The sequence below is a fragment of the Oncorhynchus clarkii genome, chromosome 26 (genome assembly GCF_045791955.1).
Source record: "Oncorhynchus clarkii lewisi isolate Uvic-CL-2024 chromosome 26, UVic_Ocla_1.0, whole genome shotgun sequence".
NCBI classification, from domain to species: domain Eukaryota; kingdom Metazoa; phylum Chordata; class Actinopteri; order Salmoniformes; family Salmonidae; genus Oncorhynchus; species Oncorhynchus clarkii.
Genome location: NC_092172.1, coordinates 17868965 through 17890173, shown reverse-complemented (window position 1 = coordinate 17890173; position 21209 = coordinate 17868965). Strand labels below are relative to the sequence as shown.

Sequence of the window (21209 nt, the reverse complement as noted above, 5' to 3'; positions counted from 1 at the left end):
TACATGGATACATGTACAAATATCCATCCGTTGGTGCATGAGACATGCTGACTCATTACTGATTAATAATCATATGAAGTGTAATTAAAAACAGAGCTCTTGAGGCAGGCATTCCCTATGCGGTTTAGATTGTATCTCACCTGTGCCATGTGCACACTGATGTCCTGTCCTGATACTCAGTAACAGCTGAGGCAGTGGTGTTGCATTAGAGCGGAGGCTCTCTTGGCACCGTGGTCTCATTAGTGCTGGTGGTTGTGCGTTCTCTGTCAGGGTCGACAGGAGGATGCGGAGGAGTACCTGGGTTTCACCCTCAACGGACTGCATGAGGAGATGCTGGCTTTGAAAAAGCTCTTCTCCCCTCAGGAAGAGAGTAAGTAGTGCCATGGTCTAAATCTGATGCATGAGGTCTTACAATTATCTATTTACACGTGCTCTCTGCTTATGAACTTAACTGATCTAGTCCATTTTCATTTCACATAATTTCCTTATGTTCTTTGGCCTCACTGCTGAAGCTGGATCTGCTCTATGATTTCCATTGACTGTGGTTCTAAATCAGTTGTCTCTTCTGCTGTCTTGATCAGAAGCCCCCACACCCAACGGCCCAGAGTCCCAGTCAGGGACTGTGGATGACGATGTTGCTGATAAGGAGGAGGGGAGCGAGGACGAATGGGAGCAAGTGGGCCCCCGAAACAAGACCTCCATTACCCGTCAAGCTGACTTTGTCCGCACCCCTATCACTGACATATTCGGAGGGCACATCCGGTAGGGTAACACTGTTGACTTGTGTTGAATTGAGGTGTCAGGAAACTCACGCACAGTTTCTTTACATGTGAGGTGTTGCTTATAATGGAAACTTAATGTTGTTCATGACGATATAGTCAAGTCAATGTTTTGGTGGACCCAAAGCCTTTACTACTATTTCCTTGGAAGAAAAGCCTGAGGCTTGGAAAGACACCTGGCTTCTCCCACATGAAGCCAGAGTGATGGTCAGCCACTGAGTGTTTCTTTTCTCCCTGCCCAGAGCTTATTTTTCTTAAAGCCCAGCAGCAGAACTGTGGCACCAGTGGTGTCCTTGCCCTTCTTTTTATTGGCTGTGGCACAGGTGCTTGGTATGACAGGAGAACAGAGAGTATAGTGCCATCTTTATCTGGGCCCCCTTGGGCTGGTTGCCCTGGCACCACCTCTGGGCCCCCAGCTACAACCTCAGCTGAGGATGCCATCCCAAACAGGCCTGCCACCAGCTGGCTCTGGGCTTTCTCTGCTCCAGAAGCACTCTTCAGAATAACAGCCATTGTGGCCCGGCCTGTGGTCGGTGGCCTGGACAGCCAGGCGTGAGACACACACTCTAGCAAAGAAAGAATCACAAAACAACTTTGAAAGTTTTGGACCTGTGATTGTGTGCCTGGGCCAAATGGCATGCTCTCTGAGGTTCTTCTCTCTGAGGTTCTGATCTGGCACACGCCTGGCCTGACTGGGTTGCAGATCACTTCAGAGGATAATTTTTCTCTGAAAAAAGAGAGTAGTTAAAGTAAATGGAACATAAGGGCAGACCTTCAGGAAGGTCTTGGTTGAACTATGCATACCCACTGAGTTCAGCTACATTCACTTTTTCAGCCACTCGAGTCAGGATAATTGGTTTGGCTGAGGGGAATCATTGGAGCAAGGTTGAAATTATTTTCAAAATTTAAAGAGATTAGCATGACCGTTTCACTCATATGGCTGTCAGAGGGCTATGAATGTTGGAGTTGTTTTTGCCATTTTAACATTTTGGATCAGTTTCTGCCACTAAGGAGAATTTGAGAAAGGAGAGGAGATGATTCATAAAGGTGTAGTTTGGAGAGACATGTAGAGAGAATCTGTAGTATGACACATACACTTTCCTTCAAAGCTGTGATGCTGTTTTCTGAGGTCAAGATGTCATTGAGACACTCAAAACCCATTACTGCATGACGCTTTGTGTAATGTCCTTGTATGCATTGTATTTCATTGTCTGAAGTGGGGTATATTTGACTTGCTGTCCTATGCAGGTCGGTGGTGTACCAGCAGAACTCTAAGGAGTCAGCCACCCTGCAGCCCTTCTTCACCCTGCAGCTGGACATCCAGTCAGAGAAGATCCGCACCGTTCAGGAGGCCCTGGAGACCCTGGTGGCACGGGAGTCAGTTCAGGGCTACACAACTAAAACCAAGCAGGAGGTACGGGTCTTACACACAGTATACCAATGCTACTACTAAACCATTACAAGGCTTGGATGTGTTTGCATATCAGTAATTCTGATTGGTTTTTCCCTCACATGCAATTAGTTGAAGTATGTTGATCCAAACTTGAATGCTGCTTTGAAAACCTCCAGTTGATTTCCATTTGTTTTTCTTCTGCAATCCGAAACAAGGATGTGGGCATGTTGGCAGTTAAAAGTAAAAAATGTAGTGTTTAGACAATGAGAATATTAGTTACTGTGGTGTCTCGTTTCTTTTAACTGGAGTATTTGGGATGCTTAGCAGCACACTCCAGGACACACAGCACTCTCCCCTTGATGGGCCCCTTCTAATGGGCTGAAGTAGTCGGACTCTTAACAGATCGTCTTCCCATTGGCCTTGTTTCTCTTAATGGACTGAGGGCTGTGTTGTGCGTGTGGACTCTAAAGCATTGTTTATGCTTCATGTCCTCTCTGACTGAGCTGCCTGGTGAAAACACATTGTTTTAAAGCCACAGTATAAGAAGACACATGTGCCTTGCCTGCTTCTTCTGTATGGAAACAAAACTGGTGAGGGCAACATCTGTTGGACAGCTGTGTTGTTTACCAACCCCATCAGCTTTTATTTTACAAGACAGTTGTTACAGTACCTTGATATCATTTTAGAAGTAGCTGGTAGTTGGGGTCACCGTCTGGTTCTGACAGTGAAGGTGTAAAACCCCAGTGATTCACAAGTGACTAGATCAAAGCTCACAGCAGGCTCTTGGTGTAGGCCTGTGTGACAGTGTGTGCTGGTTTTGTTCAGAGTCTAATCCCTGGATAAATTGGGAGATCCTGTTCTGGTTTATATTAGCTGTTTGATGTGGCTCCACTGTGTCAAATGGTCCCCGGGCTCAGTTTGATTATCTCTCCTGTGTTTTCAGATTGAGATCAGCAGGAGAGTGACCCTAGAGGAGCTCCCTCCAGTGCTGGTGCTCCATCTCAAGAGATTTGTTTTTGAGAAGACTGGAGGCTGTCAGAAACTGATCAAGAACATTGATTACCCTGTAGACCTGGAGATCAGCAAAGGTACATGAATCACTGAAAAGCCTCCACAAACCATTGGGTGAAGTCCCCACTTAAAACACATGCCCCAATTATTGAATTAACACTATTGAATGTGTGTGAAGCTCTCTGAACCCTGGGTGAGAAAGGCAATCGTTCATAACACATTTCACAGTCAGCATCTGATCATATTCCTGTAAAGACTAGTCTTTCCACAGTATGGGTCCTAGTTAGACACACACAGGTTTAGCCCACTTATCTGACATTGCGTATTTAAACGAGGGTGCCGGCAAAGTGCTGGAAAGTCGTCATCAGCGGCAGGGAGAGATGATTTGTGGGTTGACCTCATACCGTTAAAGGCCTCCTCATTCAGCCCCAACACCCAACCTCACACAACTTTACACCTCATCAGTCCTGTGCTGGCCAGCCAGCCTGCCTATGTTTACTGCTCTGCCCGGCCTACCCTACAAGCCCTGAACCCACAGCACACGGAGGAAATATTTATAGAGTACACCCCCCCCCCCCCCCCCCCCCCCAAAATACCATGTCAGGTCAACATGTCATTAATATCTGAGGGAGCCTCTGTTTCCATCTGTCCCATTTAGGAGGTTCATGTGGGGTTTCTGTAAGTAATCCTAACGGCACGTCTACCAAATCCCCACAGACAAGGTCCCAGGAGCTTGAGGATATTAGTACTGTAAATTTACAGAATAAGCATCAGAATGTGAAGAGAATCCCTGGTTCATTCCAATGTAAACTGGGTCCAGCGTGTTGGGTCTCCTGCGGTGTATAAATTATAAAAAGTAGGCTTTATTTTGGTTTGGCATGAGTGGCAGCCTGCCAGCATTCTGCGTACGATTTACCAAACGCTACGCTGGTGTATTTTTATAGCCACCTTTATTTAGACAGACCCAAATAACTATAATTGATGGTGCTCTGAGGGAGTATCTTATACATTTTGTTTCTCTCTGTGATGTGGCTGTACTTTATTAATTTGTCTCTCCTTAGATCTCCTCTCTTCAGGGGTGCGGAGTAAAATATTCAAAGGCCAAAGAACCTACAGGCTCTTTGCAGGTATGTACTATATATACTGATTTATGATCAACTACAGACCTCTCCTTCTACATGCACAGTGTCACACAAATGGTCATAATCATTCAAGTATATGCAGTAATAGGGCATTGGCCCTATGCTACAGGCAACAACATATATAGTCAAGCATAAGATGTATTCAAACATTAAGTTCAATAGTTCATAGTATTCTCTTTCGATGTGTTCAGACTCGCACTGAGGTTTCCTTTCATACTCGGTTTACTCCACATGCTATCTCAGTGACTGATAATATTGATCCTTTTGAGTTGAGCTACCTTGGAAGTCTTGCTTCGGCAACTGTGTTTTTGATAAGAAGCAGATTTAACTTCTCGGAGTCATGACTTTGCTCTTGGAAAAATGTTATGTTTTGGACAAAACTCAATTGACCCTTCACTAAGCCACACCCAATAATTTTCAGCAATCAATGGAAAGCAATAGTTGTGAAGTCCCACTCCTCAGACAAGCTCACACTTAAATCTCATGAATGGCAATGAGGGCTATAGCAAAAACTTGAGTTTTCATTATTTAAAAATAATAATACTAATTAAATGGCTAAATAATAGAATACTACTACTTGGTACTGTGATTCCTGAAATATTTTACCTTTATTTAACTAGGCAAGTCAGTTAAGAACAAATTCTTATTTTCAATGAAGGCCTAGTGGGTTAACTGCCTGTTCAGGGGCAGAACGACAGATTTGTACCTTGTCAGCTCGGGGATTTGAACTTGCAACCTTCCAGTTACTAGTCCAAAGCTCTAACCACTAGGCTACCCTGCCGCCCCGATTTATCAAATCTTTTGTTACATTGTAGCTAGCTAGCCACTTAACCTGTTGCGTCTACCAAACCCGGATCCGGGATTCTATTTACAGACCTAAGCTCATTACCATAACGCAACGTTAACTATTCATGAAAATCGCAAATGAAATGAAATAAATATGCCATCTCTCAAGCTTAGCCTTTTGTAAACAACACTGTCATCTCAGATTTTCAAAATATGCTTCTCAACCATAGGAAAACAATCATTTGTGTAAAAGTGGCTAGCTAGCGTAGCATTTAGCGTTAGCATTAGTGTTAGCATCCAGCACGCAAGATTTCAACAAAAACATAAAAGCCTTCAAATAAAATCATTTACCTTTGAAGAACTTCGGATGTTTTCAATGAGGAGACTCAGTTAGATAGCAGATGCTCAGTTTTTCCAAAAAAGATTCTTTGTGAATTCGAAATAGCTCCGTTTTCTACATCACATTTGGCTACCAAAAAAAAAACGAAAATTCAGTCCTCAAAACGCGAACTTTTTTCCAAATTAACTCCATAATATCGACTGAAAACATGGCAAACGTGGTTTAGAATCAATCCTCAAGGTGTTTTTCACATATCTCTTCAATGATATAACGTTCGTGGAAGCATGGTTTCTCCCCTCAATCAAATGGAAAAGTACAAGCAGCTGGCGTTTGCGCACCGAATTCCACGCAGGACACCAGGCGGACACTTTGACCATAAGAGACTACATTTTCCATCTTCCAATGATATGCCTACAAATACGTCACAATGCTGCTAACACCTTGGGGGAACGACAGAAAGTGTAGGCTCATTCCTTGCGCAATCACAGCCATATAAGGAGACAATGGAAAACAGAGCTTCAGAGATTCTGCTCATTTCCTGGTTGACGCATCATCTTGGTTTCGCCTGTAGAATGAGTTCTGGGGCACTTACAGACAATATCTTTGCAGATTCTGAAACTTCAGTGTTTTCTTTCAAAAACTGTCAAGAATATGCATAGTCGAGCATCTTTTCGTGACAAAATATCGCGCTTAAAACGGGAACGTTTTTTATCCAAAAATGAAATAGCGCCCCTAGAGATCAAAGAGGTTAATGTATGTTAGTTAGATAAGTTAGCAATGTTATGAATCTGCTGTCGACATCAGGATAAGATTTGAAAGAACTATTTAGCTCCAAAAAGGGTTATAGCTTTGACTGCATGCTGACAGTGAATTCAGAGCCGTTTAGTTACACTATAAACATAATTTTACCAGGTTCCTGTGAAGAAATTATGACAGTCCACCACAACATAGCCTACCCAAGTTTCCTGACTAGCAAGGTGGGGCTTAGCAAAGGGTCAATTTCAGGAAAGGTTGACTCAAACCATGTTTAGAAACTTTTAGTGGGAGCAAAATGCTGTTTCTGCAAATTTCTCTATGCCCTACCAAATTCTAGAGTGTTAACATACCTGTTTAATGTACTGGACAGTATTATGATTTGTCTATGGAGAAAGGTGCAGGTGAAGTGTTTCTAGACTAGAGCATTACCCCAGACTTTACCACAGCCCTATAACCTCTTCCCTGGCAGGACCAAAGGGAATAAAAGTGGGCCTTCATTAGGGAGCTCTGCCTGCTCAATGAAAACATCTCCACTGTGCTGCTGTCTGGTGTAGGTGTGAGTGGCCAGTGTTCAGTTAACTGTTATTTCCAGCAGCTCATTCAGCATGTAGTTCTCCTGCCCCCTCCTCCTCTCTCTTCACGCCTCACTGACCAGTTTAAACAGAGACAACCTCTACTGTGGATATGGGGGTCCTTTTAATCTCCCTGTAGTTTGGAGGTAAATTGTCTTCAGCCGTTTATTTTCCTTTCAGAGCAGAAAAAGGCTTTCCTTACTTGTCAAAAATATGTTAGTAGAGTAACCCCTAGCAACTGTTGCTATAGCGGTGCAGTTAATATTTTACTGTAAGATCCTGGAGGTAAAAGTTTTGCCTAGTCTCTGACCATCTGGCCCATGGGACGGAGAAAGTCTTGATGAAAAGGTCTCATGCTACACAGTGTGTAATATGATAACATAACAGTATAGTAAATATGTAATATAAGCGCCTTTGGAAACTTCATTCATGCCATTTTAAAATTCTGCCGCCAGTGAAAAGGTGAACCTATGCAATCAAGCACTTAGGGGGAAAGTTGTCTCAACTACACACGGGTATTTCTTGTTTCCCTCCAGTTAAACCAACCATTCAGTTGTGGTTGCACATATCTGTTGTCAGATGAGGGGGTAATGATGTTACTCCTTGCCTATAGTAGCTTATGGTTTCAGTACAAAGACTGAGTTACCGCCTGAATCTAGTTCTGTGTCCAAATCAAACGGATCTAACAAGATTGCCATGTTTACTCAACTTAATGAGTTATTTCTGCCTGGTAATAACTGTCACTGTGGCTTAAATCCAAAGCCCACTTTTAAACGTGGTCTTCATGGTATCGTAGGGTTTCACTTTAAGGGCGTTAAGTCCATTTGGAACACGTGTTGCCAGCCTGTAAATACGGGCACAGAATGGACAATGTTATTTTCTTTCCACATTCTCCTGCTGTAGTTACTTAGGTTTTTACATTTGGTCATGATTGATGCATTGCCAAGAATTATTACGACACTTGATTAGATATGTGAAAGAATTATAATAGAAGTTTGCTTACAACATGATATTTAATGCCTACACCAATAACACACTGAAATGGTGGCCTCTCTGTAAGGCTAGCAACCCTGGTCTACATGCCTAGGGTGCTCCAGAAAGTTTCTGATATCAGTAGTTAGTTACTGGCTCTGACCTTGTGTAGCCAGAACCAGATACCAGAATGACTTTTTCATTTGGACATTTTAGTCATTTAGCAGACGCTCTTATCCAGTTAGTGCATACCTCTTAAGATAACTTGGTGAGACAAACATGTAAGTGCATTTTTCCTCGTTTCAGTTTGATTTCCGCCTCTGAAAAGCTTCCATTTTGTGTGTCCCTGTTGCAGTTGTCTATCACCATGGGAACAGCGCTACAGGCGGCCATTACACCACGGATGTCTTCCACATCGGTCTGAACGGCTGGCTGCGCATTGACGACCAGTCAGTGAAGGTCATCAACCAGTACCAGGTGGTGAAGCAGACTGCTGAGCGCACTGCCTACCTGCTGTACTACCGTCGCGTCGACCTGCTGTAGACACCACACACACACGTTCATGCACACTCAGAGGAACACTCGATTTACACACATTCAACTACACATACACTCCCACTACAGGCATACACACTCAAGTGCACATACACATGCATACATACAAACTAATGAACAGGAACACTGCCCAACTTCTTGCAAGATTTTCTTCCTCCCCCTCGTCCCTGCTTTTCCAGAGAGCCAGCGTTTCCAACAATGCCTTTTTTCCTTTTATCTTTTTTTGAAAGAATTAGAGGGAAAAAGGACACGTAAAATATTTTCCCTGTGATGGCTTCCTCTTCTCTGTGCGCCACTGCTGTTTTTTTAATGCTGAGAGGAGAGACTGTTGAATGGACTGAGGGGAGGGGACCTTGAGACTCGCCTCTGAACCTACAGCCTCGTTCAGACTGGGAACAGTGGGTACTTTACCCACAGGACGAACTATCGATCTACAACACCAGGCTGCAGATGTCCGGTTGGGCTGCTGGAGTGAAGTCATCTTTTTTTTGTTTGTTAATCTACTCATTTTTTTCCTTCTTTCTTTTGTTGTTGTTGAAAATAGCATAAAATAATCAGTGTTTTGCCTTTTAGCAAGGGGAGTTGTCCTAATGAATTTGCAGCAGTTTAAACACCTGTTGAAATTTTGTCAGTGTGCATCGAAAAAGGCCCAACACCAGCAAACAGCAAAACATTATCGAATGAGTCTCTTTAACTCCAGAGGCAAGATGCTCTTCATGGCCACCATCTCTTCTTACTTCTCCACCTTCCTCACTTTCCTGATGCTTTTAAATCTAGGTAAAACTTGAGCCATCAAAAAAATAGAAACAATTACAGGAGAATAGGTGCTGCTACAGTGTGCTGAAACTAAACAGCTTTGTTTGAAAGAACCTTGTGTTTTCTGGGTGTAGAATTAGAAAGAATATCTAAAAACAATTTTAATGCGCTTTAGGATTTAAATGATGATTAAAAAAAAAGAAGCTACTGTGCACGTATAATATATCTGATCAATAACAAGATGTGGATGTGCTAATGCACACTTGCAGATATTTTAAGATTTAAAACTGTAAAAAAAAAAATAAAAAAAGAGACATCTGAATCAAGTTGAGTGTCACCTTGTTTGGCTCCCTGAGTGGCTGTTAGTTCTAAGGATTTCTGAGTACTCTGGAGAGATACCAGTGAAGACTGAGATTCCACCACAAGCACCAGCCCTTGTTCATTTTTTCCCCTATCCTTTCCCCCCTCCATCCTTCATTTATCATTTTTTCCTTGTTCTGGTCTAAAGGTTCCATCTATATATAGGCGGTCTGTCGTTGTAGAGTTACAACAGCCACATGACCCCTTACCCCCCAACTCACCAGAAAAAGGGGGCTGCCTTAGGTTCGCAGTGCAAAGCTTTCTAATCCAAATCTCCACTCAATGTACGAGTCCAACCCAGTGAGTGTGACAACTGTAAGTCAAAAGTCTGTAAAGTTTCATGGGAATGTACCTTACCTTTGCATTTCCTCTCTTGTGGCTGAGTGCAGTTCCTTTCCAGCGAGAGAGACTGTCCATGTTGAGGGGAAGTGGATCACATCTGCTGCTTGGCTCTAGAAATGAAATCCCCCACAACAAATGCCCACAAAAGGAAATCATGTTTGTTTTTGTTTGAGACCTTGCTTTTGCATCATCATTATTATTCATTGATTGTGTTTTGAGTTTCGCTTAAATGTTATTTTTCATTTGTTCAATAATACCATGACCGTTTCCCCAGAATTATACTATGTCATCTAAATTGATATTTGAGCGAAATTTCCCAAGGTAAAGCACAACAATGAATAAATTGGACAAGGTCTTTGCTTGATCATTATATATATTTTTTCCTTTAAGTTTGATCCATAGTTTAATCTTAAGGGACATTTCAACCAAACCAATGTCAGAATCTGTCAGTATTTAATCCTTTACAAAAAGAACATAACTGGTACATTACTTTGCTGAAGACTTGGTGCATTGTGGTTTACCCTTGTATACTCTATGTCCTTAATGGGCAAAGCAGACCATTTTCTAAAGATCTTTCACATACTGTATACACTTTCTCACATATACACTACGTGCGCACACACATTTGGCCATTAGATAAAGCGAGGTACACAACTGGGAATGGGTCTTTTGGTAAGGCGGCTCTCACACTTTCCCATTTCTGACCACTGGAAGGTTGGGGCAGTGTGAAATAATTTTTCCCACATTGGAATAGCAGAGCATGCATTTTAGATCCAACAGGAAGAGCTTATTTTTATCCCATTTCTCACTTTGTAGTTTTCTCACTGATGGTAGCAGAGACTTATTCAATATACCTGTATCCCCTTTTATTTGAAGTGACTGGAAACTCTGAGTAATGGAAATAGTTATCTTACCATGTGCAATTTCTGTGTTGCACACTTTATTGAGTTTGGAGCAGTGTCATTTAAATTGGCCACACAATTCCCTTCCCATGAATTAGCGCTGAATATTTTGTCCTGAAAAATGTGTATTATGTTAGTGACTGCAATTTTGTAGTCTAAACCGTGCAGAATTTGGTTCCCACAAGTCATTTGCTTATTATTTATGGGTATGTAAAGTTAATTTTTTTTAAATCTCCAAGTGAAACCAAAGGTTACTTCACATTGACCCTGTTGGCTTTCATAATTGCGCTAATGCTTCTGTCTAATTTTGGTTTCACCTCTGCATCAGGTTCTGTTGCCACAGCTCTTGATTCATTCAATCGGCATGCCTCAGTCATTCCATATGAGGAAATTGAGTTGATATGTTCAGATCATTATAAAACTCCTTATAAGTGTTAGTTCAATTGTGCTGATGGCTATGTGGTCATATCTGATACTCATTGTGACAATGTTGGTTTGATTTGTTTTTCTTTCCCCCCTGAAGAATGTTTTGAAGAAGATGGTTTGAAACAGACACTAAAGCTGTCAGAAAGCTTTCTGTTGTACACATTTTATCCCTGAGTCTTTTTTATGATTATGGTCAGGATATGTGCTGGCGAATCGCTTCAATGATGTCGTTCTGTTTAGTTTGTGCTTCCTAACACGGTTGTCTGCTGAGGGCTTGTGTTGGGATATCAAGCTGAAAACTATATGCTGTCTTTTAATCTCAATCCTCCAGCATTCTACTCTTTTTGTTTATTGTTCAAATAAAAGATTGTGGAAAACCGAAGCCGTTTGCTAATGGTGTAGTCAGAAGACTGCTTAGCTTTCTTCTAGTACTCCTAACATCTGTAGTCTCTACACACCTTCAACTGCCCTAGTACAGACAATGTCACAATAACAGCCTGGTCTCATAGACTGGACATAACATAGTAAATGTGAATCCGGGACACTCAAATTAGTATGGTATGGTCTAGAGGTAGACCGATTTATGATTTTTCAACGCCGAAACTGATTATTGGAGGACCAAAAAAAAGCAGACACTGATTAATCAAACCATTTTTAAAATATATATATATATATATATATATATTTGTAATGACAATTACAACAATACGGAAGGAACACTTTTTTTTATTTTTTACTTAATATATTACATCAAAATCAATTTAGTCTAAAATAAATAATGAAACATGTTCAATTTGGAACAAATAATGCAAAAACAAAGTGTTGGCGAAGATAGTAAAAGTGGCACCGCATCGATTATATGCAACGATAAACTAGTAATATCAATAACCATGTGTATAACCAATAACTAGTGATTATGTTAAGATTGTTTTTTTCATAAGATAAGTTTAATGCTAGCTAGCAACTTACCTTGACTTCTTGCTGCACTCTCGTAACAGGTAGTCAGCCCGCCACGCAGTCTCCTCGTGGAGTGCAATGTAATCGGCCATAATCGGTGTCCCAAAATCCCGATTACCGATTGTTGTGAAAACTTGAAATCGGCCCTAATTAATCGGCCATTCCGATTAATCGTCAACCTCTAGTATTGTTACGTAAGAGAGATGGTTACTTAAGGCAAAAACGAAGGTAGGGTTGTTGGTCGGCGTGGATAGGTGGGGCGTATAACGCGTACGTCAAGTAACCCAAAGGTTGCGAGTTTGAATCTCATCATGGACAACTTTGGCATTTTAGCTAATTAACAAGTTTTCAAATACTTACTACTTACTATGTTAGCTAACCCTAACCTTAACCCTTTTAGCTAACCTTAACCCTTTAACATAACTTCTTAACTTAACCCCTAGTCTAGCTAACGTTAGCCACCTAGCTAGAATTCGTTACACATCATCAAATGCATAGCATATTGTACATTTTGCAAATTCATAACATGTATAATACGAATTGCAATTCTTAACATATGGTACGAAATGGGTGCTGAACATCCACAAATGAATATGTACCATACGAAACTTAACATATTAAACTAAATTGATTGTCTCGGATTCACATACAGAATAATACGATGTGCTTTGAGACCAGGTTGACAGACATGAAATGAAGTAGAAACCAATCCTCACTGTATATATTGCATGTATTGTAGCCAATCTATTAATAATCACCTGTATTGTAGCCTACCGATATCTAGAAATAACCACCCATGGTCTCATTCCTCATTTAGTTTTCACCTACAGTATATGATGTGCAGTATTTACAGTATGCTGTAGCTGTTCTCCTGACCAGGACCGTGGTCAAGCTGGCTGCCTCTGTGTCCTGACTACAGTCTGTTTCAGGGACGTGAGCTTGCTTCTGTTTATACAAGCAGGCCCATCATTTCAGATTTTGCCAGTGATGGATTTTCCCCCCTCTTTTTTTATTGCTATAATTTGGCCTTTGCAGGGTGCAGGTTTTGCTCTCAGACTTGAACATGTAATTAAGTGTGGTATTTTTCTTGTTAATGTCACTACACAGCTAAAGATCCTCTTTATAGGCCTGAGGGGGGGGGGGGGGGGGATTACAGCCCTGGGCACCCAGTGATGGACCACCTATATACTCACAAGTGTCTCTTTCAGCCACACAGAAAATTATAGGATGTAAGGGAGCTTGTTTTTATCTCTTTCATTTTTATGTTTATAGCCGGAACACACATTTTTTTAAAGTCAGTAATTTGTAATGGGCATGTTGCGTTGCAAACCCTGGCATGAATGTACACTGAAAACAGGGCTACTCTTAACATGTAGGCAGGGGTTGTAAAGTAACGTTTCAACCTTCTAGGAGATACTTTAACATTACCTGTGACGATTTAAAACTAGCACCATTGCCTGTGCCACAGAGGTTTGACGCGTCAGGGAGAGATGGTCTAGTGAGGGATGGCTGAATCAGAAGTGCTTAGAACATTGTGAACATGAAGTTCAGAACTCTCCTATATGGGGGCTGAGTGCAAACTCCCCCATTCTTTATGAAGGATGGAGAGATGTAGTGCAGGAGAGAAATGAAATGTACCCATAATAAAAATGTGTGTGGTTACATACATCCATATCAACACCATAGCCTCCCCAAACCTGTCCCCTAACCACCTCAGTCCTTGTTTTCAGACTCATTTGTCTTGGCTCCAGAAAACTATGCAATTTGAGACAACCATGTCCTGTCTGTAGTAACCAGTGAACTCGTTGGGGGAATCACATAGTTTTAAAGTTTCTCTTCTGAATTGCATACACAATTCAGTAATTTGCATTTGAATGGTAATGAGCAGTAACGGTTACTTTCGCCCCCCTCCACTGTGTGTTGGCACAGGACTATCCTGATCCAGTCAAACAAACTGTAGACCTTGAGACTGGAATCCCAGGCATGCACTCCCTCCTCTGGTGCTGTGATGGTCCCTGAGCCCTCCAGCTACGCAGACCTCTCCCTATAGCCCCCTTGGCTCCTCACTCCAATGGCTGAGCCCCAAGAGACTTGCCACTTTGCTCTCTGTGATACTCCCACCCTCTTGTTCACCATCAAGTCCCATATGCTGCAGTCCTACATTTCCCAGCCTAAACTATCATGGATGTCTTTTTTCCTATCTACTGTATGTGGAGCATCTTTCATGTTCTTTTAGAACAGCCCATATTCACCTAGTCTCATTTGGTTCAGTCACACTGTGTACCCCATTACCCCCTCTCCCCCTCTGGCCTCTGGCTACATTTCTCCCTCACCATCTCAGTGCCTCCCGTTCAGAGATTCCACAGTGCCCCCCTTAGTCGCTAGGGAAACAAACCCATGGCGACCAGGATTCGAAGGACCCCCCCCCCCTCGCCAATAAACTCCAGAGCAGGGGTATGAGCAGAGCAGGAGGGTGTTCTGAAATACTGCTGAGGTAAATGTGAACCCCCCCCCCCCCCCTGTGCTTCTCAGTGTAGCGTGGCACCTGGACAAAGGCCCATTCAGTCAAGGTCATGGTTGGCATCCTGTTACCTGAGTTTTATGAAACGCTGGAGATTTCCAGATCCATGGTGGATTGCATGATAATGAAGAGCAGTGCTCGAACTGACACAGATGGGAGGATGTTTGAGTCACCTTTCTCATTTGGCTTTGAACCCCCATATACAGTCTAGGATGTGAATAATCCCCACTCAAATTAAATCTGTAAGGACTCAATTCTATCTGAAGTTTGATTCTGAAAGTGATCCTCTTCCTCTGTCCACATCTCTTCCTACAGGTCTCAGGGAACAGTGCCCTCTGGTGGACATAAATCACACAACCATCAAGCCTGTGGAGATTGTTTGAATGTTCAATGTCAATTATTCAGTATACCGGTAACAGGTCTAACTTTGCCCTCTTTTCATGGCACCATTCATTGTGGTGAAAAGAACCCTCTGGCTGTTCTGCCTCTCATAACATGAGCCTATTCTCAGGACTAGAAACTATATTAGTTTTCCACAATTGTTTGCGCATGTTTGCTGAATCTTTGGACCAATTTCCCAAAACTCTAAACACAAAACCACAAACACAAAATGCAAAACTTTACAAATCTCGAGCAAAAGCAGACACTGCAATCAAACTTTCACCTCTTTCCAAAAGGTTTTTTTTTTTAGCATCAAAATGACGCGCGTCATGAATAGATCTGTCTACTAACCAACACACTGATGTGCTCAACACAAAACACTGCTATGAATATCCCATCAGTAGGTTTATGCCTTTTGCATTTTCAGTGTTACACTGTAGCCGGTTGTAAAAGATTGTTGCATTAATGTATACCTCTGAAATATACATAAATGGACAGAGACAAATGCCATACGGTAACAAAAACTTCGTAATTTATTTCCAAAATGCAGAATTTTTTTGAATACTTGTTTTGTATCTAACATTTTCCAGACCCAACAGGAGAAAACCAGGAAAAACATTCAGTAAGAATGGGTTTTCTGTACAAAAATAAAAAATGAAAGTGGCTCATTGTTTCAAAACTCTAAATACAAAACTACAAAAACATGCAAAATGTAAGAAAAAATACATTAGGCTCCATCCTGCCTCCTGTTTTGGTCTGGCTCACAGCACCTCATCTACATCGCAAGCGATGTTCTCCCTGGCTAAACAGAGGGGAAAGAATCTTCTGGAGTGACGGATCCAGCCGCCGAAAGCCCCCATATCAACTTCACCACATGCCTCCTCCATTGCCTGGACAAGAGGCATGTGTGCGAGGGGATGGCGGTCATACACCTTCCATCGCCATGCCGAAAAAAAAATATTCATTTGGGTTTAGGAATGGGGAATATGGTGGGAGGCAAAGAACAATAAGTTGTGGGAGGTCGATGAACCAGTTGCGGACCAGAGCAGCCCGGTGGAAACTCAAGTTGTACCAGATGACAGCATACCTGAGCTGCTCTGGTCCACCCCTCTGCTCGGCTGGAATGAGGATGCAGTGTAGTGTGTCCAGGAATGTGATGAGAAGGGCCGTGTTGTAGGGATCAAGGTTGGCATGGTGATGGAGGACGCCTTACTGGCTAACGGCTGAGCACGTGGTGATATTCCCTCCACGCTGTCCTGGGACAGTCACGGTGGCCAATAATGTTCCGTCCCCTTCTTTTGGCTAGGTTGATGCCAGCCTCATCAATGTAAATATAAACGCGCTGAATTGCAGCGGCATCCAGCTCCACGTCTCTGAAACAGACAATACAATATGTGACATAGACCGAGAGCAGTCAATATGGTGAGGCACAATACACTGGATTACAGTACTGTAATGTGTCTATACAGTGCTGATATGATAGTAAATTCACAGTATAGTATTTACTTATTCATAGCGCTGTTCTTTAACCCTCTCTGAGTTTCGCTCAAATGGCACCCTGTAGACCTGTTTCATCCGGATTCGGTTGTGCTGTAATACACGGTCCAATGTAGACAAGCCCACCTGGTGAATGTTATTGAATATTGTGTTGTCTGCAATTATGTGGTTCTGGGTTTATTGTAGTCTAATGGTATTGTTTGCCACCACCATGTTCACAATAACGGTCTCTTGTTCTAGCGCGAACAGCCAGTGTCTTCCACTATAGTTGTCTCTCAGTTCTGCGGAAGATCCACAAATATGATATGATTTGTTACAGTAAGCAAAAATAATCTATTTTCTTAGGCCTACTGATATTTTGGATTGCAGTATACTACAGTATACATACATAAAGAGCATAGTGTAGATGGTAGGTAACTTACTGGTTCTCATTTCTGAATGTAAGGATGATAGATGCAACATAGTGGCTCAGGTTGGGCTGAAGTCTCTGTCCAGCCTCCCTCATACTCAATCCATGGTTGAGCACATGGTCAACCAATGTGGCCCTGATCTCATCTGAGACAACTATCCTTCCTTGCCTTCCTCATCCTCCTCTTCCTCTCACTCCTTCACCTCTAGCTCTTGTTTCATCATTGACTTCCATTTTCCTCAAACAGGAGAGCTCATCTGTGGCCTTTTATAGTGCTAAAGCTCTGATTTCTAAGTGAACAATTCAGCAACTAGTGTTTACACATGTGAGGAGTGGGTGTTGCCAATTGGTGTGTAGAGTTTAACATTGTTTTCCAAAGGGACTAAAGAGATTTTGATTTTGAATGTTGTGCCTAATGTAGAGAACTGTATGTAGTGTTTTGCAAAAAGTGTGATATAGAATTGAAAACTGAGTATAAAGCAGGATTTGTGCTTGCGATTTTGCAGACTTGGTTTAGGGATTTGGTGCATGAGTTTCAGGTTTCGGTTATTGCGTTTCAAGTTCCAATTTTAGTGTGTAAACAATTGAGAAAAACTGTAATCCTAACAGTATTTCCTGTAGCATGTTGGTATCTTTACCAAGCACTGGACCCATGCCTGTGAGAAGGGAGGGGGAGATGTAGAGATGTTCTCATCCTCTGTCCTAGCTGTCTGTTGACACACTAGCTGTAGTGCTTGGGCATCTGGGCACAGTGTTTAAACTGCTGAATTTCACTGCGGGTTTCTTGGGTGATTTGAGTAAAAAAGAAGAGGCCTTCAGCTGGTTGCACACACTGTGGCCTCTTAAAGGCCAACAGAGGGGTTTCACACAGAAAAAAGTCAATCACCGGATTAAGCGTTCCCGTCTCTCACTGCTGCTAACCAGTAATGTTACTGTGGTTACCTTAATGTTGTTCATTTTGGCCTTATCAGAGTGGTACAGGGAAAAAAATATATAATTGAGGAGTAATGTAAATACAGTTTATGTGCTGGGTTCTTAGCAAGAGGGTGGTGGAGGATGTAGATATTTCCAGCTTCCAGCTTTGCAGCACTGGCACGTCAGGCCAATCATGGGAGGCTAGGGGGTCACGGCTTCCCTTGGAAGGGTAGGAGAAGTAGGACAGGGTATCCTCTGAATGGTAGAAGTAGGACGAGGTACCCTCTGAACGGTAGGAGAAGTAGGACGAGGTACCCTCTGAAGGGTAGGAGAAGTAGGACAGGGTACCCTCTGAAGGGTAGGAGAAGTAGGACAAGGTACCCTCTGAAGGGTAGGAGAAGTAGGACAGGGTACCCTCTGAATGGTAGGAGAAGTAGGACAGGGTACTCTTGGAAGGGTAGGTGAAGTAGGACAGAGTACCATCTGAACGGTAGGAGAAGTAGGACAAGGTACCCTCTGAAGGGTAGGAGAAGTAGGACAGGGTACCCTCTGAACGGTAGGAGAAGTAGGACAGGGTACCCTCGGAAGGGTAGGAGAAGTAGGACAGGGTACCCTCTGAACTGTAGGAGAAGTAGGACAAGGTACTCTCGGAAGGGTAGGAGAAGTAGAACAGGGTAACCCTCTGAACGGTAGGAGAAGTAGGACAAGGTACTCTCGGAAGGGTAGGAGAAGTAGAACAGGGTAACCCTCTGAACGGTAGGAGAAGTAGGACAAGGTACCCTCTGAAGGGTAGGAGAAGTAGGACAGGGTGCCCTCCTTAGGGTAGGAGAAGTAGGACAGAGTACCCTCTTTGGGAAATTCTTTCAGGACAGGTGAGGAAATGAGGAAATGAAAGCACATCCATCTCCAGACAGAATATTAGTCCATGAAGCTCCTACATCAAACATGGAACACCTGAAACCCATTACTTATTTTAGGCAAGGGTCACAGAACTACTATAACGATAGGGGAGGAGATGTGTTAATAATATGGTTGTAAGACTTACATTCATGTATACTGAGTATACAACACATGAAAAACATCTGCTCTTTCCATGACGTAGACTGACCAGGTGAATCCAAGTGAACTCTATGATGTCACTTGTTAAATCCACTTCAATCAGTGTAGATGAAGGGGAGGAGAAATGTTAAAGAAGGATTTTAAATCCTTGAGACAATTGAGACATGGATTGTGTGCCATTCAGAGGGTGAATGGGCAAGACAAAATATTTAAGTGCCTTTGAACGGGGTACGGTAGTAGGTGCCAGGCACATCGGTTTGTGTGAAGAACTGCAACGCTGCTGGGTTTTTAACACTCAAACATTTCCTGTGCGTATCAAGAATGGTCAAGCACCCACAGGACATCCAGCCAATTGGACAGCTGTGGTACGCATTGGGGTGCTGTGGACAGCTGTGGTAAGCATTGGGGTCAACATGGGCCAGCATCCCTGTGGAACCCTTTCTACACCGTGTAGAGTCCATGTCCTGATTAATTAAGGCTGTTCTGTGGGCAAAAGGGGGTGCCACTAAATATTAGGAAGGTGTTCTTAATGTTTTGTACACTCAGTGTATGTGCAAGACTGACAAGCCCAGATACACATAAAAGCCACTGGAGCAGCTTTCTGATGTCTTTAACTGGTTTACTATACCTGTATGCAATAAAACGTGGACTCCGGGCAAAGCTTTTTGAATAAATCATTTTTCAATCATTCAGGTCATTTGTAAATGGTCATTTATCAGTGGTCTGGGTTTGATCTGATGAGACTTTTGCTTTGTCTTCACTCTGGTGGAGAATTGGAGAGATAATTTTGTTAAATGGAGCAGAATTCTCAAAAAGTCATTTTCAAATCCCTTTAGAGAAGATTCGTTCCTTGTAAAATTCATAACCTAAATGTTTCAGAGCAATATATTTATGGAGGAATTGTGGGTAGAAAATGGTAGAAAATGTTTTGCTATTTAGTTGGCTTTTCTTCTGATAGGTAAATAACAGCGACAATATGATGAGCCATCTTCTCAGCAGCACACGAAGCCTCGGCTTCACTTTGTTACCGTGCCAACCCTAATCCGTGTCTGGCGGGTCAACACCCCTCATGTCCCCCCCGTGCCAAGTGTCATAAACTTTTGTTTCTTCTACGTAACATGTTTGTTAGTGCGTCTTTTATGTGCTGCTGCTGAGTCAAATGAAGGCCAGCAGACATTATCTCTATTTTTCATCTCCCTCTGTGGTCCCATGAGGCTGTGTGTTTAGACAACAGTCAAATCATGATGGAGTAGTACCATGCCTTTACATCCACAGGTCTGGGTCAGTACAGAAGATGTAGGCATGTATGCTACACTTTACATGTGGAGCGTGATGTAGAGGTTGGTGTGTCAGTGTTGCAGTGTGTGAATCACAGTATGTGTGTGTAAAGTTCCACCTTGGATTCCCACTCTGATGGGAGTCTTGGTCTCCATACCTGGGGGTAGAAATGTGAGTTCCCCATGGGTTAGGTCATCGTCATGGAGACCATGCTGAGCTGTACCAGAGGGAGGGAGATAAAGAAAGAGACTGCTCTGACAAACTAGGTACTTGGTACAGATGTGAATGAAGTGTTTGCACATCTGAAGACAGTGAAGAGAGACGAGTGTAGTAAGAGCACCCCCTATTCTTCATTCCTGTTTGATCTACAACTGTTCTGTTTTAGAACCGAACTGCCCCTCCACTCTGCTATGGAAAGAGGACATTATATCATGGCATACCTTGAGTGGTATCAAAGTAAAAAGCCAACAAGTGAATAGTTGTTCAACGGAAATTCAATGGAATTTAATGGAAATAAGTCCCAGACTTTATTGTGTGTTATCCTCGATGATTTTACTCATGCACATGTATGGCTTTTTCAAGTTTTATGTGTGCTTGTTTTTTTAAATGGTCGAATTAACAAACTAAACTAAAACCATAAACTGATATATCATACCAGCTATCATATCATATGAAGGATATATTATAATACAACTATAGAGATAATTATTAATACTAATAAAGTTATACACAAATTACTATCACTTTCAAAATAGAGCAAATTATAATATTATCGTAGGTGGAATTATGAATTATATTTACATGTATCCGACTATAATGATATACAATCATGCAATAATCTGTATGATAGGCTAATGGTAATTATCGATGAACTGTCTTGAAGAAACTCTGGCAACACTTTTGAATTGGAAAAGAAACAGAAAAGTTACTAAACTCTAAAAATACAAAACACTATTACGCTTTTCGATTGCACTGTTTCGTAGTGAATTACATACTTTGCGTTTTCCTTTCGACATCAATCGTCAGAGCGCAGGATGCTTGCCAAGAACATAGCCATCTTGAGGAGGGAGCTGTGGGAGTGACTAAATAAAAAAGAGTTC

At 42.2% G+C, this 21209-nt stretch overlaps 1 protein-coding gene across 2 annotated transcripts in view; it reads left to right on the top strand.

Annotated features, from left to right (window-relative positions):
* The window catches only part of LOC139385220 (ubiquitin carboxyl-terminal hydrolase 10-like), a 29631-nt gene extending 18156 nt beyond the window's left edge, over nt 1-11475 (top strand). For both annotated transcript variants that reach the window (XM_071130334.1, XM_071130335.1), the window contains 6 exons: nt 271-370; nt 582-762; nt 2028-2193; nt 3116-3260; nt 4245-4310; nt 8107-11475. In XM_071130334.1, coding sequence (XP_070986435.1) covers nt 271-370; nt 582-762; nt 2028-2193; nt 3116-3260; nt 4245-4310; nt 8107-8294 — 846 coding nt within the window. In that variant the 3' untranslated portion in view covers nt 8295-11475. The remainder of the gene's footprint in view (nt 1-270; nt 371-581; nt 763-2027; nt 2194-3115; nt 3261-4244; nt 4311-8106) is intronic.
* The last annotated feature ends 9734 nt before the right edge of the window (nt 11476-21209 follow it).